General features: G+C 34.7%; 1 protein-coding gene across 8 annotated transcripts in view; it reads right to left on the minus strand.

Annotated features, from left to right (window-relative positions):
• Positions 1–1,341: 1,341 nt before the first annotated feature.
• The window catches only part of LOC101898262 (TNF receptor-associated factor family protein DDB_G0272098), a 58,928-nt gene continuing 43,754 nt past the window's right edge, over positions 1,342–16,515 (minus strand). For 6 of the 8 annotated variants that reach the window (XM_020036941.2, XM_059129353.1, XM_020036943.2 and 3 more), the window contains 3 exons: positions 12,444–12,846; positions 12,049–12,369; positions 1,342–8,366 (listed from right to left, as the gene is read on the minus strand). In XM_020036941.2, the coding sequence (XP_019892500.1) occupies positions 8,070–8,366; positions 12,049–12,369; positions 12,444–12,846 (1,021 nt within the window). In that variant the 3' untranslated portion in view covers positions 1,342–8,069. Of the gene's footprint in view, positions 8,367–12,048; positions 12,370–12,443; positions 12,847–13,119; positions 13,285–16,515 lie in introns of those variants that run through there. The other 2 variants (XM_011294439.3, XM_059129352.1) reach the window with 2 other exon arrangements.

The following is a 16,515-nucleotide window of genomic DNA, read 5'->3' on the forward strand; positions in this document are numbered from 1 at the left end:
CCCGATATTCGGTATTTTGATTATTTTATCCACATTTTTCAATGGAATTGTCTGAAATTCTACACCAGGAGTTCTTTGTGAGCACTTTACCCCCTGAAAATAATTGTCTATATAGGTCCCCAATACCGTATATTCCCCATGTAACTGTACCCCCCGATATTCGGTATTTTTCAAGGAGTTGTCTGAACGGAATTGTCTGAAATTCTGCACAAGGAGTTCTTTGTAAGTACTTTACCCCCAGACATAGATTTGACTATATAGGTCCACAATATCGTATATCCCCCCATATATCGGCACCTTTCGATATTCGATATTTTTAAGATTTTAACAAAATTTTTAATGGATTTTATTTTTTTTTTTTTTGGAAAATTTTCTAACTCTCACCAAATGGACAGCCCGAACTTACTGATTTTTAGTTGTTCCTTTTCGAATTTAGTCTTAGCCCATTTTCTGATTTCACTGAAAATTGTCAGAAACTAATACTTGGCAACAGCCAATCTGGATGGTGAAGAAATGGTTTTATGTTCTCAAGCCAAACATATTTTAGAACTGCAGTGGAGGTCAATACTCGCTGGGAACTATGCTATAAACAGCATGAGTCGAAGTAATACTTTTCCCTTTGGAATTACCTATTTTATCACTTCCAAAAGAAATTAGGTACTCATTCCTTCTTTTCGTTACTTCTTCGTTTTTATTATAATTGTATTATTAAAAATAAAAATAAAAAATATCAAATCGGATGAGCACTATATAAGGGAGCTATAGCTATATCGGAACCGATTTTCACCAATTCTGACATACTTGTTTCTAAACTCAATTTCGTCGTAAGTACCAAATTCCACGTTTCCTGCACAATAATAAAATGTAAATCGGACGAAGATATATATGGGAGCTATATCCAAATCTGAGCCGATCCCGATAAAATTTGGGAAGGGTTTTTCTGAGCTGTATTTGAAATATTTCCCCAAATATCGTTGTTACAGGGTGAATATTACGGCTGCGGAGGACAAAAATGTCAACAACGGATGAACAATATATATATGGGAGCTATAGCTATATCTGAATCGATTTCGATCAAATTTGGCATACTTATATCCAGGCTTTATTTGGTCGTATATGCAAAATTCCATCCCATTTGGACAAATATTACTCGTTTGGTGCACAACAAAAGGCAAATCGGACGAAGATATATATGGGAGCTTCATCTAAATTTTTTGACCGATTATCTCCAATTTCATACTCGCTGGGAACTATGCTATAAGCAGCATGAATCGAAGTAATACTTTTCGCTTTAGAACTTACCTATTTTGTCACTTCCAAAAGAAATTAGACACTCATACCTTCTTTTCACTACTTCTTCGTTTTTATTATTATTGTATTACTTTCCTTTTTCAATATATAGCTGCATTCATAGTTGTTTGTTTGATTTTCCATTTTAATATTAAGTATGTATATATGTATAGTTATATATAAAAAAATATAAAATACAAAAAAATTATCCTTAAAAACTATTTATTTTCAATTGTTTTTCTATTGAATGAAAAACAATACTAATATTTATAAAATCGATCATTTAGGATGGATAGATATTTCATGTGTGTATGTGTAAATATATATATGTAATTAGGATGAAAAGATTTCAAATAACGTTCTGCATATACAAATATTAATGGAAAATTGTATTTATAAACTACCAGAGTAAATGTTTATTATATTATAATATTCATGCGTTTTATTATATTATGTTTTTATATTTTTTTATGTAATGTAATAAAATATAGTATTCATTTCAAAACATTCGGCCCAATTACCGTTGTCGTTTCTATAGTCGTCGTCGACATTATATGTAAGTCGCCATCGCCGTCGTTTCGTTTCAAAAATGGTAGTACGGTAAGGTATAGAAGCGACATCGACTCTTAAAAAAAAAAATTAGCAACAAACCTTTGTTGTTGACAAAAAAAGAAAAAAAATTGCAGGTAATTAAGGCTGCAAACAAACATATTTTTATTGCCTGACTCCAAGTAAGTACATATTTTAATTAGGGCTTAACTCTAGTTTAGTAAAAACTCTTCAATTTTTTTGAAATATTTTCAAGTCGTAGGTGTTTTTATCCTGATTTCTTTTTTTTTGGATGACGGACCCGGCACCCCAAATTTTTGACCCGAAAGTCCGGGTTCAAGACTTTAACTTTAGTCTAGTAAAAACTCTTCATTTTTTTTAATATTTTCAAGTGGTAGGTGTTTTTATCCTGATTTCTTTTTTTTTTGGATGACGGACCCGGCACCCCAAATTTTTGACCCGAAAGTCCGGGTTCAAGACTTTAACTTTAGTCTAGTAAAAACTCTTCATTTTTTTAATATTTTCAAGTGGTAGGTGTTTTTATCCTGATTTTTTTTTGGATGACGGACCCGGCACCCCAAATTTTTGACCCGAAAGTCCGGGTTCAAGACTTTAACTTTAGTCTAGTAAAAACTCTTCATTTTTTTTTAATATTTTCAAGTGGTAGGTGTTTTTATCCTGATTTTTTTTTGGATGACGGACCCGGCACCCCAAATTTTTGACCCGAAAGTCCGGGTTCAAGACTTTAACTTTAGTCTAGTAAAAACTCTTCAATTTTTTAAATATTTTCCAGTGGCAGATAATTTTACTCTGATTCCGGGAAACTATTTTTTTTTTTGAGGACGGACCCGCGGCCCCAGATTTTTGATCCGAAAGTCCGGGTTCAAGACTCTAACTCTAGTTTAGAAAAAACTCTTAATTTTTTGATATATTTTCCAGTGAAAGGTATTTTTACCCTGATTCGGTTAAATTTTTTTTGGTGAACGGACCCGGGACCTCTGTTTTTTGACCCGAATGTCCGGTTTCAAGACCCAGATCCACTTACCCAATATGTAAGTGTATTGCTTATGAAAATACCTATCCAAAAAGTGGTCACTTGATGGGGTTATTTAAAGGCGTTCGGAAGTTATGGTCAAATTATCGATTTTTTAGACCCAGATATTTTATAAAACCCGAAAAAAGTCGAAAAAGGGCCCAAAAAAATAGATGCCAAATTATAGCTGAACTCTTACACTTCAAAAATAGTACAATTTTGCTAATACCTTTTCAGAGTCCAGAGATGTTCTCTTCTGGCTATGTTCAACTGGCTGCGCGAACTAAAATTTTCTAAATTTAACAGTTGCTGTAAGTAGCTGGCCTTCGTCATCATCATGTGACCACTTGTTGGATAACTTTCAAACGATACCTATATTGCCTATATCGGCGAAATTGGATGCGAGTCTTGAACCCGAACTTTCAATAAAAAAAATCTGGGGAATCACAGTAATAGTTCCCCGATATCAGGGTAAAAATACCTACCTCTGGAAAATCTTTCGAAAAAATCGAAGAGTTTTTACTAAATTAGAGTTGTTATATATTGCCTATATCGGCGAAAGTGGATCCGGGTCTTAAACCCGGACTATCAAGTCAAAAATCAGGGGGATCACAGTAATAGTTTCCCGGAATCAGGGTAAAAATACCTACACCTGGAAAATCTTTCGAAAAAATCGAAGACTTTTTACTTAACTAGAGTTGTTTCAATTGGCTACAGCATTAAGGTTTTCAGCGCTAGAATCTTAGTGGACCAGTGTCGGAAATGTCTTCAATATTTCCAAGTTGTTTTGCTGTTGTTATTTTCATGGTCAAATGTCAAATTCAAAATTGTTAAAATATCGTCGACGTCGACTTAAAAATACAATGTCGTCATCATTTTTTTACGGCAACAGATATTCACTAAAAACGACTTCGCGTCGACTATTGCATCGACAATGGTAATAGCAATCATTCATCGACATCGACAAAAAAACGACAATCCTAAGCCGTTATTGTCACCTCGACTTCATTTTGCGACGTCGACGACGACAACCGTAATAGGGCTGATTATTAAATGTGTAACATAAAAAAGGATATAAATATAATAATATACTTTTTTATATATTTTTTTTATAATTTTAGGAATTTAATAATATATTTTATTACATTATATTTTTTTATTATATTATATACTTCATATATTTTATTATATTTCATTGTATTTTACATTTCAATATATCAATAATTTTTGATTTAAAAACTGTGTTTTATTTCATTTCCCCTAAACTCTCTATTTGTAAAAAGGTCAGTTTCTTTTAGTTGTGTTTGTGCTAGTTCTTTATTTATTCAGTTATTAAGTAGTTATTGTTGTTTTTGTTTTATAAGTATAAAAATAATTGTTTATTGTTGTTGTAAATATTTCATAAATTGTGTACTATTTCTTCTTTTCTTTAATACTAGAAAATATTTTATCTTGTTTTTTTAGGAATTATGGGTTTCATTCAATTCACACGGTGCTACAAAGAATGTGCTTTAACTTTTAAAATGACACTTTCAGATTTTTAATTTTATAGAGTACTGAATAATATTTTCCAAAAATTGGGGCCATGTCGTATGTAAGGTCGGGACAGTAAGCTCATCTGACAACCAAGTTTGCTGCCGAAAGACAAAATTGTGATTCGAAATTGAATGGAAGAAAGTCAAATAACAATTGGCGTATTCTTGTTCCATGTGGCGTATTCTTGTTCGATGAGAACATGAAATAAAAAGTATATTCTTTAAAGATTTTTTCATTTGTTTTTCTTAATTTTTTATTTAACTTTTTCATAGGAGAATTGAGGCCCTGTATTTTGTACGACGTGTTCAAATGTGTTTTTAAAATTTTGAATTTAACTCAAAAAAAAAAAAAAAAACAGTAAAAAAAGTCTAAATGTCGGGCGGGCCCATTTTATGATACCCAACAACCCTTTGCATATTTAGTAGAGCTTCATGTAACAGATCTTCATTAGCAGAGCTTCAAACAAAAAAAAAAAAAAAATATCAATCGGGTTTAACAATATATAAGGGAGCTATAGCTACATATATCTTAACCGATTTTCTCCAAATTTGACACACTTGTTTCTAGGCTCAATATCGTCGCAGTTACCAAATTCCATCCCATTTGGGCTGATATTACACGTTTGGTGCACAATAAAAGGTAAATCGGAAGAAAATATATATATGAGAGCTATATCCAAATCTGAGCCGATCTCGATAAAATTTTGCAAAGATGTTTCTGAGCTGTATTCGATATATTTCCCCAAATATCGTTGTTACAGAGTGCATATTACGGCTGCAGAGGACAAAAATATCAGCAATGGATGAACAATATATATATATAGGAGATATAGCTATATCTGAACCGATTTTCACCAAATTTTCCACACTTGTTTCTAAGCTCAATTTGTTCGAAAGTACCAAATTCCATCCCATTTGGACTAATATTACATGTTTGGTGCACAATAAAAGGTAAATTGGAAGAAAATATATATATATGTGAGCTATATCCAAATCTGAGCCGATCTCGATAAAATTTTCCAAAGATATTTCTGAGCTGTATTCGATATATTTTCCCAAATATCGTCACAGAGTGCATATTACGACTGCAGAGGACAAAAAATATCAACAACGGATGAATATTATATATGGGAGCTGTAGCTATATCTGAACCGATTTCGATCAAATTTGTCATATTTATTTCCAGACTTTCTTTTGTCGTATATGTAAAATGCCATCCCATTTGGTCTAATATTACATGTTTGGTGCCCAATAACAGGTAAAGCGGACAAAGATATATATGAGAGCTATAGCGAAATTTTGGTCGATTATCTCTTTGGGCCAAACAAATGACTTGTGCAAAATTTCATCTGGATCGGGCAAGAAATGCGACCTGTACTTGGTTTACAAAAATACATGGACTGACAGACGGTCGGACGGACATGCATAAATCGACTCAGAATGTGATTCTATGCAGATCATCAGGAACAATGGGTCTATCTCGTTTCCTTTTGCCTGTTACAAACGAATACACAAAGACAACAACAAAAAGGTAAGGTAGAGCTACCAGCTGATAACAATACCTTTCTTAGTGTGCCCGACATCTGCCAAATTTGTGTATGTATTTATTGTTTTGAAAAATTAAAAAAAAAATTAAAAAAATTTGACAGGAAGCGGGCATAGCCTCAGGGCTGTGTTTCTGTAGTTTTACGAAGCTGTTCTACCTCCTTACTGCAGCATGGAGAAGGGTATAAAACGAAAAAAAAATATATAAAATATGAAAAACTGATTTGGAATTGCCAGTTAGAAAAGGTTATATAAAGAGACAAAATATAATTTCTTCGAGAAAATGCGTTATTTTTCTCGTAACCTATTTTATCTCAAATCGACAGTTTAAACATTTAATTATTTAGTTAAAACTTTCAATGACAGTTTTTTCAAGTCAAACGTTGGACATGTTTCAAATAATCCCAATTTGAGTTCCGCGATAGTAATTTGGGCAGTGTATTTCATGAGCGAAAAGTGATGTTATGGCCCCAATCAAGGTCTCCTTGCAAGGTGACACGGTAAGGCTAGCTACTCTCTTCTTTTGCCGTCAAAACATGTTTTTTTTTATTAAAAATTCATGATAAACCTTCAATTTTGACGAAAATACAGGTTTACATCGTGAAAATTTAAAGTTTGTGAAATAGTAAATAGCGCGTCCGTCTATTTTGGGCGATTCCTCGCCAATATACTTTTTACAAAAAAGTACAGACTAAGGGTCAAATTGGCCTCCTGTGTGACCTCATTAAAAAGGACTTTGTCCCAGCAATTTCATATTTTTTTGTTGCAAAGGTCTGGGTTTCAAATTGTTGATTTAGATCATATATGTTTTGTTTTTTAGTTTTGGAATTATTTTCAATATCAAAAATATTGGATAGTTATCGTAGTAACATTTTCATGCAACAAGAGCAGACTAAGGGTCTAAATATTATGTTGATCTTTTAAGAACCTGCTAGTTTTGGATTTATTTTCAATATCTAAAAGGGAACATCAGATGGTTATCGTAATAACATTTGCATGCAACAAGAGCAGACTAAGAGTCTAAATTCACGTCTTGTGTGACCTTATTAAAAAGGACTTGGTCCCAACCATTTCATTTTTTTTGTGGCAAAGGTCTGGGTATCAAATTTTGGATTCAGATCAAATAAGCATAAGATATCACGTTGATCTTTTGAGAACCTGTTAGATTTGGAATTATTTTCGATATCAAAAATATTGGATGGTTACCGTAGTAACATTTTCATGCAACAAGAGCAGACTAAGGGTCTAACTTCACGTCTTGTGTGACCTTATTAAAAAGGACTTGGTCCCAATCATTTCATATTTTTGTGACAAAGGTCTGGGTTTCAAATTTTTGATTCAAATCAAATAAGCATAATATATTATTTTGATCCTTCAAGAACCTGCAAGTTTTGGATTTATTTTCGATATCAAAAAAGAAAATATCGGTTGGTTAGCGGATTAACATTTTCCAAAGAACAGTCTCCGATTTAAGTCTCCGATTTAAATTGTTAAAAATACCCTAATTTAAATGGGCATTAAAATTGGTATAAAAAAATTTACCAATACATTACATTTTTGAATTCGGTCATTTACAAAGTCAATGTTTACACATTTCTCAATTGTTACACCGTGTTTGTTTTGTATTCAAAAAAAAAAATCTAATAAAAATTGGCATATTTCTGTGTATAAAAAAATAGAATTTGATTGGCATGTTTCGTTTTATTAGTGGAATATTGTAAAATACTTGATATCTCATTTTCTTCTTACCAAATTACATTATGTATATCTTGTGTATTATATATTGTTATTTTTTTTTTTTGTTAAGTATATTCAAATGTCTTAAATAGTTTTGATTTCAATTTCATTTGTATTATATGCTTTTATAAAGTTTTTTTCAGTCATTTCATTTTTCATAGTTGTTATTATTATAAATTGTCTCTTCAATGATATTAAATTACAAGTCTTTATAAAAAAATGTATACATATATATATATTTTATATATAAATAAAATTATTATCAAAATCAAAACATATTTATTGTTTTTGTAAAAAATGGATTTTCTGTTTTAAATATAAATGCATTTTTGTTATTTTAATTTTTCAATTACTTTTTGTTTTGTTTCTTTGCCTATTATCTATTGTAGCGAACAATCACAACACATCAGGGTATAATACAAACACTTGACCACCTTTTCATCATCTTCGGGTGTTTCATTTTTATTCTCCTCCTTGTTGGCGGACGGCACACCATCCAACTGGTCGAGACCTTTACCTTTGGAGAGTTTATTCTTCTTTTTCTTTGTTTTTGATTTGGTTAAGATTTCACGATCGTTACGGGCCTGTAACGCTGAATCGACCCAATCTAAATCACCGCTTGGAATTTTCTCGCTTGTCGTATCTTCGGTTATACTTTCAATGGAATTAACATCACCCTGTGAAGAGGCAGAAAGAAAAAAAAAACGAAACAGAGAAAAACAGGCGTTAATCAGAAATTAACATTGGGGTGTTTATAGGCTGTCGGTTAGTTTTTTTATTGTTTAAATGTTTTTAACCTCTTCTTATGTAATAAAATATTGTTATGATTTATTAATTAATCTTCGATAATAGTTTTATTATCACATTTAAAAATATGGTAAATTTTTGAGAATAAAACAGACCATAAAAATATAAAATTCTTAACATATTTCACATATTTTCCAATCAAGAATTTTTATAGACCAAACATAAGAATTCAAAATCCAAAGTAAGGAATATTTATAACTATAAGCTTAGCGCAAGCTTTTCATGGTACAGGGAGCAGAATTAATTGGCCCGCTGGATTTAGGATTTAAAAAAATTCTTCTCTTTTTCTTGAGATTTTGAAATTTGCAGTGAAACGAGACACACACTCGCCGCTATGCGGCGCGTTTCGCCGTTGGTTAAGCGTCTCATCAGGCATATTTGGTGTGTATAATGGCTTGGAAGGTCCCTTTTTTGGAAGCTTGAATTTATTTCAAATTTCGAATTTAACACCAGATTTATAAACAAATCTTTTTTTACCCTCAGCCATATGGCTACAGAGGGTATACAGGGTGAGATGAGAAAAAACTGCAACCAATTTCAGACTGCTGTCTTTTCTAAGCCACTCGTCCGACAGCTGTTAAAATTATTCCAGTGACAGCTCATTATATTGTTTACAAGCGTACAAAAGCATTTTCCAGAAAAAAAGTTATTCGTAATGGAATTCAAGCGTGATAGTGTGATTTCCTGATATTTGGCTGGAAAACCACAAGTGGCTATCGTTAGGAGCACTCCAGCATTTAAATGTGAATAAATCTTTTGTGTCTTGTACCATCGCTTATTACCGTGATACTGGTAGCGTAGCCCGACGTCAAGGAAGTGGACGGAAGAAAACAGCAACATCAGCAGAAATGGTACGAAAAGTACAGAAGCGACTTGATCGAAACCTCCGTCGCAGTGTCCAAAAAATGGATGGCTCGTGAGCTGAACATATCACATGCATATTCCGTTCGAAATATTGAAAAATGAGCTCGGGATAAAGCCATTGAAATTCCAAAAAGTGCAAGAACTTACACCGCAACAGAAAGAAAATAGACTCAAAAGAGCTAAATAGTTGCTTCGCTTGGCCGAAAGTGGTGAACTGCCGAATTTGGTTTTCTCCGATGAGAAAACATTCGTTGTCCAGCAGTTTGTAAACAATCAAAATGATCGTGTTAACAGGCCAAAGAGGCCAGTTGAAAATGTGCATATTCGGTTGGCCACCAGAACTCAAGCGACGGCCATGGTGATGGTGTGGGCCGCCATAACAGCCGATGGTCGCTTTGCGCTCGTATTTATCGACCGTGGCATCTGAATAAATGCCGAATATTATGGCAAAAATATTCTGGAGTGTGTATTAATGCCTTGGGCACGCAAACATTTTGGCCGCAGACCGTGGACATTTCAAGAGGACTCAGCCAAGAATGGTTACAAATTGAGGTTCCTCGCTTCATTTCCAGAGCACAATGGCCAACAAAATCTCCGAATACCAATCCGTTGGACTATTGTGTCTGGAGTATTTTGGAAAGCAAGGTTGGCACTAAAAAATACCAAAGTGTCGATCACCTCAAGCAAGTGCTTCGCCGGAATGGGCCAAAATACCGCAGAGTAACATTTGGGCAGCGTGTGACGGTTTCATTGGCCGTTTGAAGGCCATAATTCGTGCCAAAGGCGACCAATTCGAACAAATCTAAACTTATTCTAAAATTTGATGCTATTTCCGAAATTTTTTGCTTTGATTCAATAAAATGTAAAAAAAAATGTAAAAATTATGGCGTTAGACTTTCTTGCATTGTTTTGTTCCACCCTGTATAATAGCTTGGAAGGCCACTTCTTTAGAAGCTTGAATTTATTTCGAATTAATGGCCAGAAGAATCATAGTTCGTATCCAGATATATAAGCAAATCTTTTTATACCCCCAGCCATATGTCTAGAGATGGTATATATCTTTTGATACGGCCAAAACGTGCCTTACGGTTTCAGACCCTAGGTCTCTTTGGACCAAATCCGTTACAGGACATTTGGAGTCGATCTAGCGATGTCCGTCCGTCTGTCTGTCTGGCTGGTGCGCACGATAACTCTCGAAGGGAGTATTCGGTTTGATCCAAACTTAGTACATCGTAATATTATTGTCAAACTTAGATCGAGTTCTGAGATGGATAATATCGGTCCACTCCTTCTGGTACCTTCCCCACAAAATGTCTACATTTTCAAAGAAAATAATTTACTGCACAGAAAGAGAAAGGATAATCCGATTTTGCTTCAGCTTTGCAAATCCTAATATTTGCATCAATGCTAGATCAGGTGCGATAATGGTCAATATTGGATCACTCCAAGAAGAACCTCCCCCTCAAAAGGGTCAAAATTTGCAATAATTATAACTCTTATAGAATGCGATGTAAGAGTCCGATAGTCTTCAAATTACACATATCTCAGTATTTTTATTAATCCAAGGTATGGTGTGAAGATGGAATATATCGGTCGACTCCTTCTGGTATCTCTCTCACAAAGAGTCAACATTTTGAATATTCATGAAGCTCACAATTTAACATCTGATTCCATCTAGACTTGGCACATCGAAATATCTCCATCAACACAAGATCTGTTAAAAAGATGGTAGAGATCGAAACGTTCCTTCTGGTACCTTCCCCACAAAGGGTCAAAGTTTTGATTAACCAAAAGGAGCAAAAAATCCGAAATAAGCATCCGATTCTCTTCAAATTTCGCACATCGCAATATTTCTACCAAAACAAGATCTGATGTGAAGATGGAATATATCGGTCTACTCCTACTGGTACCTCCCCCACAAAGGATCTCAATATATTTATGAAGCTCATAAAACACGAAATAAGCATCCGATTCCATTCAGACTTGGCACGTCTCAATATTTCCATCAACACAAGATCTGTTAAAAAGATGGTAGAGATCGAACCATTTCCTCTGGTTTCTCCCCCCCAAAGGTTCAAAGTTTTCAATAACCAAAACGATCATAAAATCCAAAATAAGCATTCGGTTCTCTTCAAATTTCGAACATCGCAATATTTCTACCAACACAAGATCTGTTGTGAAGATGGAATATATCGGTCTACTCCTACTGGTACCTCCCCCACAAAGGATCAAAATATTCATGAAGCCCATAAAACAGGAAATTAACATCCGATTCCATTCAGACTTGGCACGTCTCAATATTTCCATCAACACAAGATCTGTTAAAAAGATGGTAGAGATCGGACCATTTCATCTGGTTCCTCCCCCACAAAGGGTCAAAGTTTTGAATAACCAAATCCGAAATCAGCATCCGGTTCTCTTGAAATTAAACACTTGAGAATATTTTTATTAACACAATATCAGGTGTGAAGATGGGATATATCGGTCCACTTCTTCTGGTAACTTCCCCACAAAGGGTCAACATTTTGAGTACCCAAGAAGCTTATATGTATACCCTCTCTAGCCATATGGCTGAGGGTATAAATATATCGTTATGAGACTTAAAGAAAGATTTCAAACACGCTTCGTGTCCAGAAAGACCTATGAAATAATCTTAGTAGTGTACATTCCATTTTCTCGAACCCTTACCTGATTATTATTGTGATTTCGATTATGATGTTTCTTTTTAACTGGTGTACTATTTACAGAACCATTTTGCTCCTGCTGCTGTTGTTGTAATTGTGGCTGTGAATGGTGATTCGTGTGAGATTCATTTGTTATTGCTGTTGTTATAATAGACTCTTTATGTATTGGAGATTCTGATGGTGATATTTGCGATGCTGTCGTACCAGACGAACTATTCAAATTATCTATGGATGTGTGGATGGCATCTTTGGGCGGCGATGGCAATGTATAAATATCAAATTCATTTGTTGTTATATCCTTGCCCAGAATGGAATAACGATTTTCCTAAAGAAAAAAAAAACAGGGAAACAGATTTGATTAGTCAAAGTTAGGAGAGTATTGAAATTATTTATACGAACCCTGTTGGGACTTACATCCATTATTTGAGCCGTTGTTGTGGTTGTCACTATAACCGGTATGGGTTGATGAGATTTGGCCGGCATTGTAAATGATTCGGTATCTGAGTCAATTTGATCCAAATCCGTTTGGATTAAAGGCGATAATGGCGGTGAGATTAGTTGAGCTGTTGAGGCGGTACTATTTGGGGTTGTGGGAGATGTTTGATTGTGCTGCTGCTGCTGTTGGTGTGAATCACTTGCATTCGTTAAACACTCAGCTGCTGCTGCTTCATTGGACGGAAATGTTGTAGAGTTATTGGAGTTTTTTGCTATAACGGCTGCGGAACTTCCAACCGCTGTGGCACAAGCTATGCTGGCAATACCAGAAGTCGAAGGACCATCCAGTAATGAGACATCGGGTTCTCTGTAAATTAACAATGAAAAGAGAGGGAGAGAGAGAGAATGTTAACAGGTTTGTAGACTAGATTGAGTTCGCTTGACAATGAATGACTTAATAGATCAATGAATGAATGAGTTTTTTTACTGACGTCACTGTTGTCTTGTGGTATTATGAAGCGGAACTATTCCACAATGCCAATAATTAACAAAAAACAACTAGAGCAAGAAATTGTTTGGAGATGACGACGATGATGATGGAGATTTTTACAATAATTACAACATGAAAACACCAACGAACTTTTTGCGTGATTTACGTTTCTTTTTGCCCATCGCTTGCGTCCGACCAAGTGATGATGTCAAGCTCTCTCAACGAAGCACAGATTTCTATTTTCACTTTACAAATTCTTAATATTTTTTAAAACAATAATAAAATATATATTTTTTATTTCTTTAAACAAATAAACGACATTTTTTTTGGTGACCACCAAAATCTGTTTCGATTTACCAACCAAAGACGATGACTAATTTTGGACAAGTCTAAATTCCGCGTTAGCGTTAATAATAGCAGCAACAAATATCAAAACAGACAGGTTGTTGCTGGTGCTGTGGCTTCAACACATTTCTGGTTATTAATGATATGCTCGCAGCCGAGTTGAAATGTTTTGTTTTGGCTTTACAATCAGACGGACGGACAGAGGGACAGACAGACATACAGACCTGGGATTTAAAGTTCAACGAAAGTCATCAGCAATAAAACAAAACAAAATGAAACGAAAAAAACGTGAAACGAGAGAATTATAAGAATTAGAGACAGGGTGCGGGTTTTTTGTTTCGTCTGTGGATATGGAATGTTAATTAAAATTAAAAAATACATGTAATATTAGCCGTTAAATTTGAAAATGGGTTAAGTGCAAATTTAAGCAATAAACCATAGAGATCTTATATCAATAACAGACCAATAAAAAGGTATGGTATTCATGGAAATACTGAAACAAGGCATAAAGTAGATCTGAGAAATTGTTGGGAAGGACTATTGGAGCCATGAGCGTAGGTTTTTAAATATGTATTTTAAAGGACTATTAGAGCTATAAGAGTGAATTTTTAAAGAACACTGGGGCGGGGATTTTTAAGAATATAGAATGGTTTTCAAAGGATTATTGCAGCTAAAAGCATTGATTTTTATACCCTACACCACATAGTGGTAAGGGTATTATGTCATTGTGTATTAGTTTGTAACATGGAGAAGGAAGCGAGATAGAAACATAGTTACTTTTGAGGATCTTTATAGAATCACTTTCAGAGTCTATTTATGCATATCAGTCCGTCTGTCCGTCGTCCGTCTGCAAAATGCAGGTCGCATTTATTATCCGATTGAGATGAAATTTTCCAAACAATACTTTTTTGGCTCAAGGACGAATCCTATTTTTGGCACATCCGACTTGCTTCTAGCAAGTCCATCAAATATGGTGAAAATAGGTTCAGATATAGCTTTGGCTCCCATATATATTTTTCATCCGATTTGGTCTTTGAGTCATATTTGTAATGTGCACTCCACAAGAATGAAATTTGGTAACAGATATCTTATAGAGCTCGGAAATACCTTTGTCAAATATTATCGACATCAGCTCAGATTTGGATATGGCTCCCATAATATCCTTAATCCGATTTCAGGTTTATTGTGAAAAAAAATGGCTAATATCAGCCCAAATGGAGTGAATTTCGGGACTTACGTTTCCATTCTATAGCAGTGTTATTTGGTATAAAAGATAAAAATGTCTCCGTCAAGTTTGGTGAAAATCGATTCAGAATTGGATATGCCTTCCATATATTAGTTCCCTCTGAAACCAAATTATAACTCCTCTAAAGCCAAGGGTTGATAGATTGTATGATCTACTTCAAAAAAAAAAAAAATCCAATATAAATTCTTTTGTTACGGGAGCTCTACTAAATATGCATAGTATCATATAGTCGGCCCCGTCCGACTTTTGACTTTTCCAACTGGTTTTTCAATAACAAGCAGAGCTATAAGTGTGGATTTTTTAAGAATATTTTTTGAGGGGCTACTGGAGCTAAGACGTAGATTTTTAAAAATATTTGAAGCTACGTGGGTTTTTAAGAAAAAATTCCGAAGGACTATAAGAGCTATAAGCATGATTTTTTTAAGAATTCTTTTTGAGAGACTTTTGCAGCTATACAGGGCGATAAAAAACTGCAACAAAGTCAAACGTCATCCGACAAAAAATGTCGGAAATAGCATCAAATTTTAGAATAAGTTTAGATTTGTTCTAATTGGTCACCTTTGGCACGAATTATGGCCATCAAACGGCCAATAAAACCGTCACACGCTGCCCGAATGTTGATCTGCAGGATTTTGGTCCATTTTCGGTGAAGCGCTTGCTTGAGGAGATCGACACTTTGGTATTATTTTGTGCCAACCTTGCTTCCCAAAATATTACAGACAAATAGTCCAACGTATTGGTATCCGGAGATTTTGGTGGTCATTGTGCGCTGCAAATGAAGCGGGGAACCTCATTTTCTGAATTCTATTGAAATTTCCAAGTTCTGCGGCCAAGGCTTTAATACACCCTCCAGAATATTTTCGCGATAATATTCGGCATTTATTCTGATGTCACAGTCGATTAATACGAGCGGAGAGCGATCATCGGCTGTTATGGCGGCCCACACCCTCACCATGGCCCGCGCTTGAGTTCTGGTGGCCAACCGAAGGTGCACATTTTCAGCTGACCTCTTTGGAAAGTAAACACGATCATTTTGATTGTTTACAAACTGCCAACGAATGTTTTCTCATCGGAGAAAACCAAATTCGGCAGTTCACCACCTTCGGCCAAGCGAAGCAACTCTTTAGCTCTTTTGAGTCTATTTTCTTTCTGTTGCGGTGTAAGTTCTTGCAATTTTTGGAATTTCAATGCTTATTTCAATATTTGGTCATTTTTCAATATTTGCCGAATGGAATATTTCGATATGTTCAGCTCACGAGCCATATTTCAAAGGATTTTCAAAGTTAAAGTAAAATTGGATTATCCTTTTTTTCTCTCCGTGCAGAAATTTTTTTTTTTTGGAAAATTTCAACACTTTGTGATAGAGGTACCAGGAGTGGACCGATATTGCCCATCTCCGAACTCGATCTAAGTTTGATAATAATATTACGATGAACCAAGTTTGGACCAAATCGGATACTCCCTTCGAGAGTTATCGTGCGCACCAGCCAGCCAGACGGATGGACGGCCATCGCTAGATCGGTTCCAAATGTCCTAAAACGGATTTGGTCCAAAGAGACCTAGGGTCTAAATCCGTTATATCGATGAGGCACCTTTTGACCGTATCAAATGATATATACCCTCTCTCTAGCCATATGGCTGAGGGTAGAAAAAAAAATAAATCTCGGAACGAAATGGGTTAACTTATAGGACTTGTGTTCAACCTTGAAAAATTTTATAGGAATTTATCCATCCAATGAGAATTCAAAGTACCAATTTAAAGACAATGCGGTTGAAAATTAGGACTGAAAACTTAGAAAATTGAGATAAATTATGCCCCCCAAATTATTATGAAGGCGCCAAGGACAACAAATAATACAAATTCATTTTGACACCTTTGCTTTTCAAATACTTAAAGTTCTTTTAAATATTGTGATTGAGTTTGAGTGCTGACCAAGGAAACTTCGCCTAAAAGT

This window comes from Musca domestica, unplaced genomic scaffold (genome assembly GCF_030504385.1).
Source record: "Musca domestica strain aabys unplaced genomic scaffold, Musca_domestica.polishedcontigs.V.1.1 60, whole genome shotgun sequence".
Lineage (NCBI taxonomy): Eukaryota > Metazoa > Arthropoda > Insecta > Diptera > Muscidae > Musca > Musca domestica.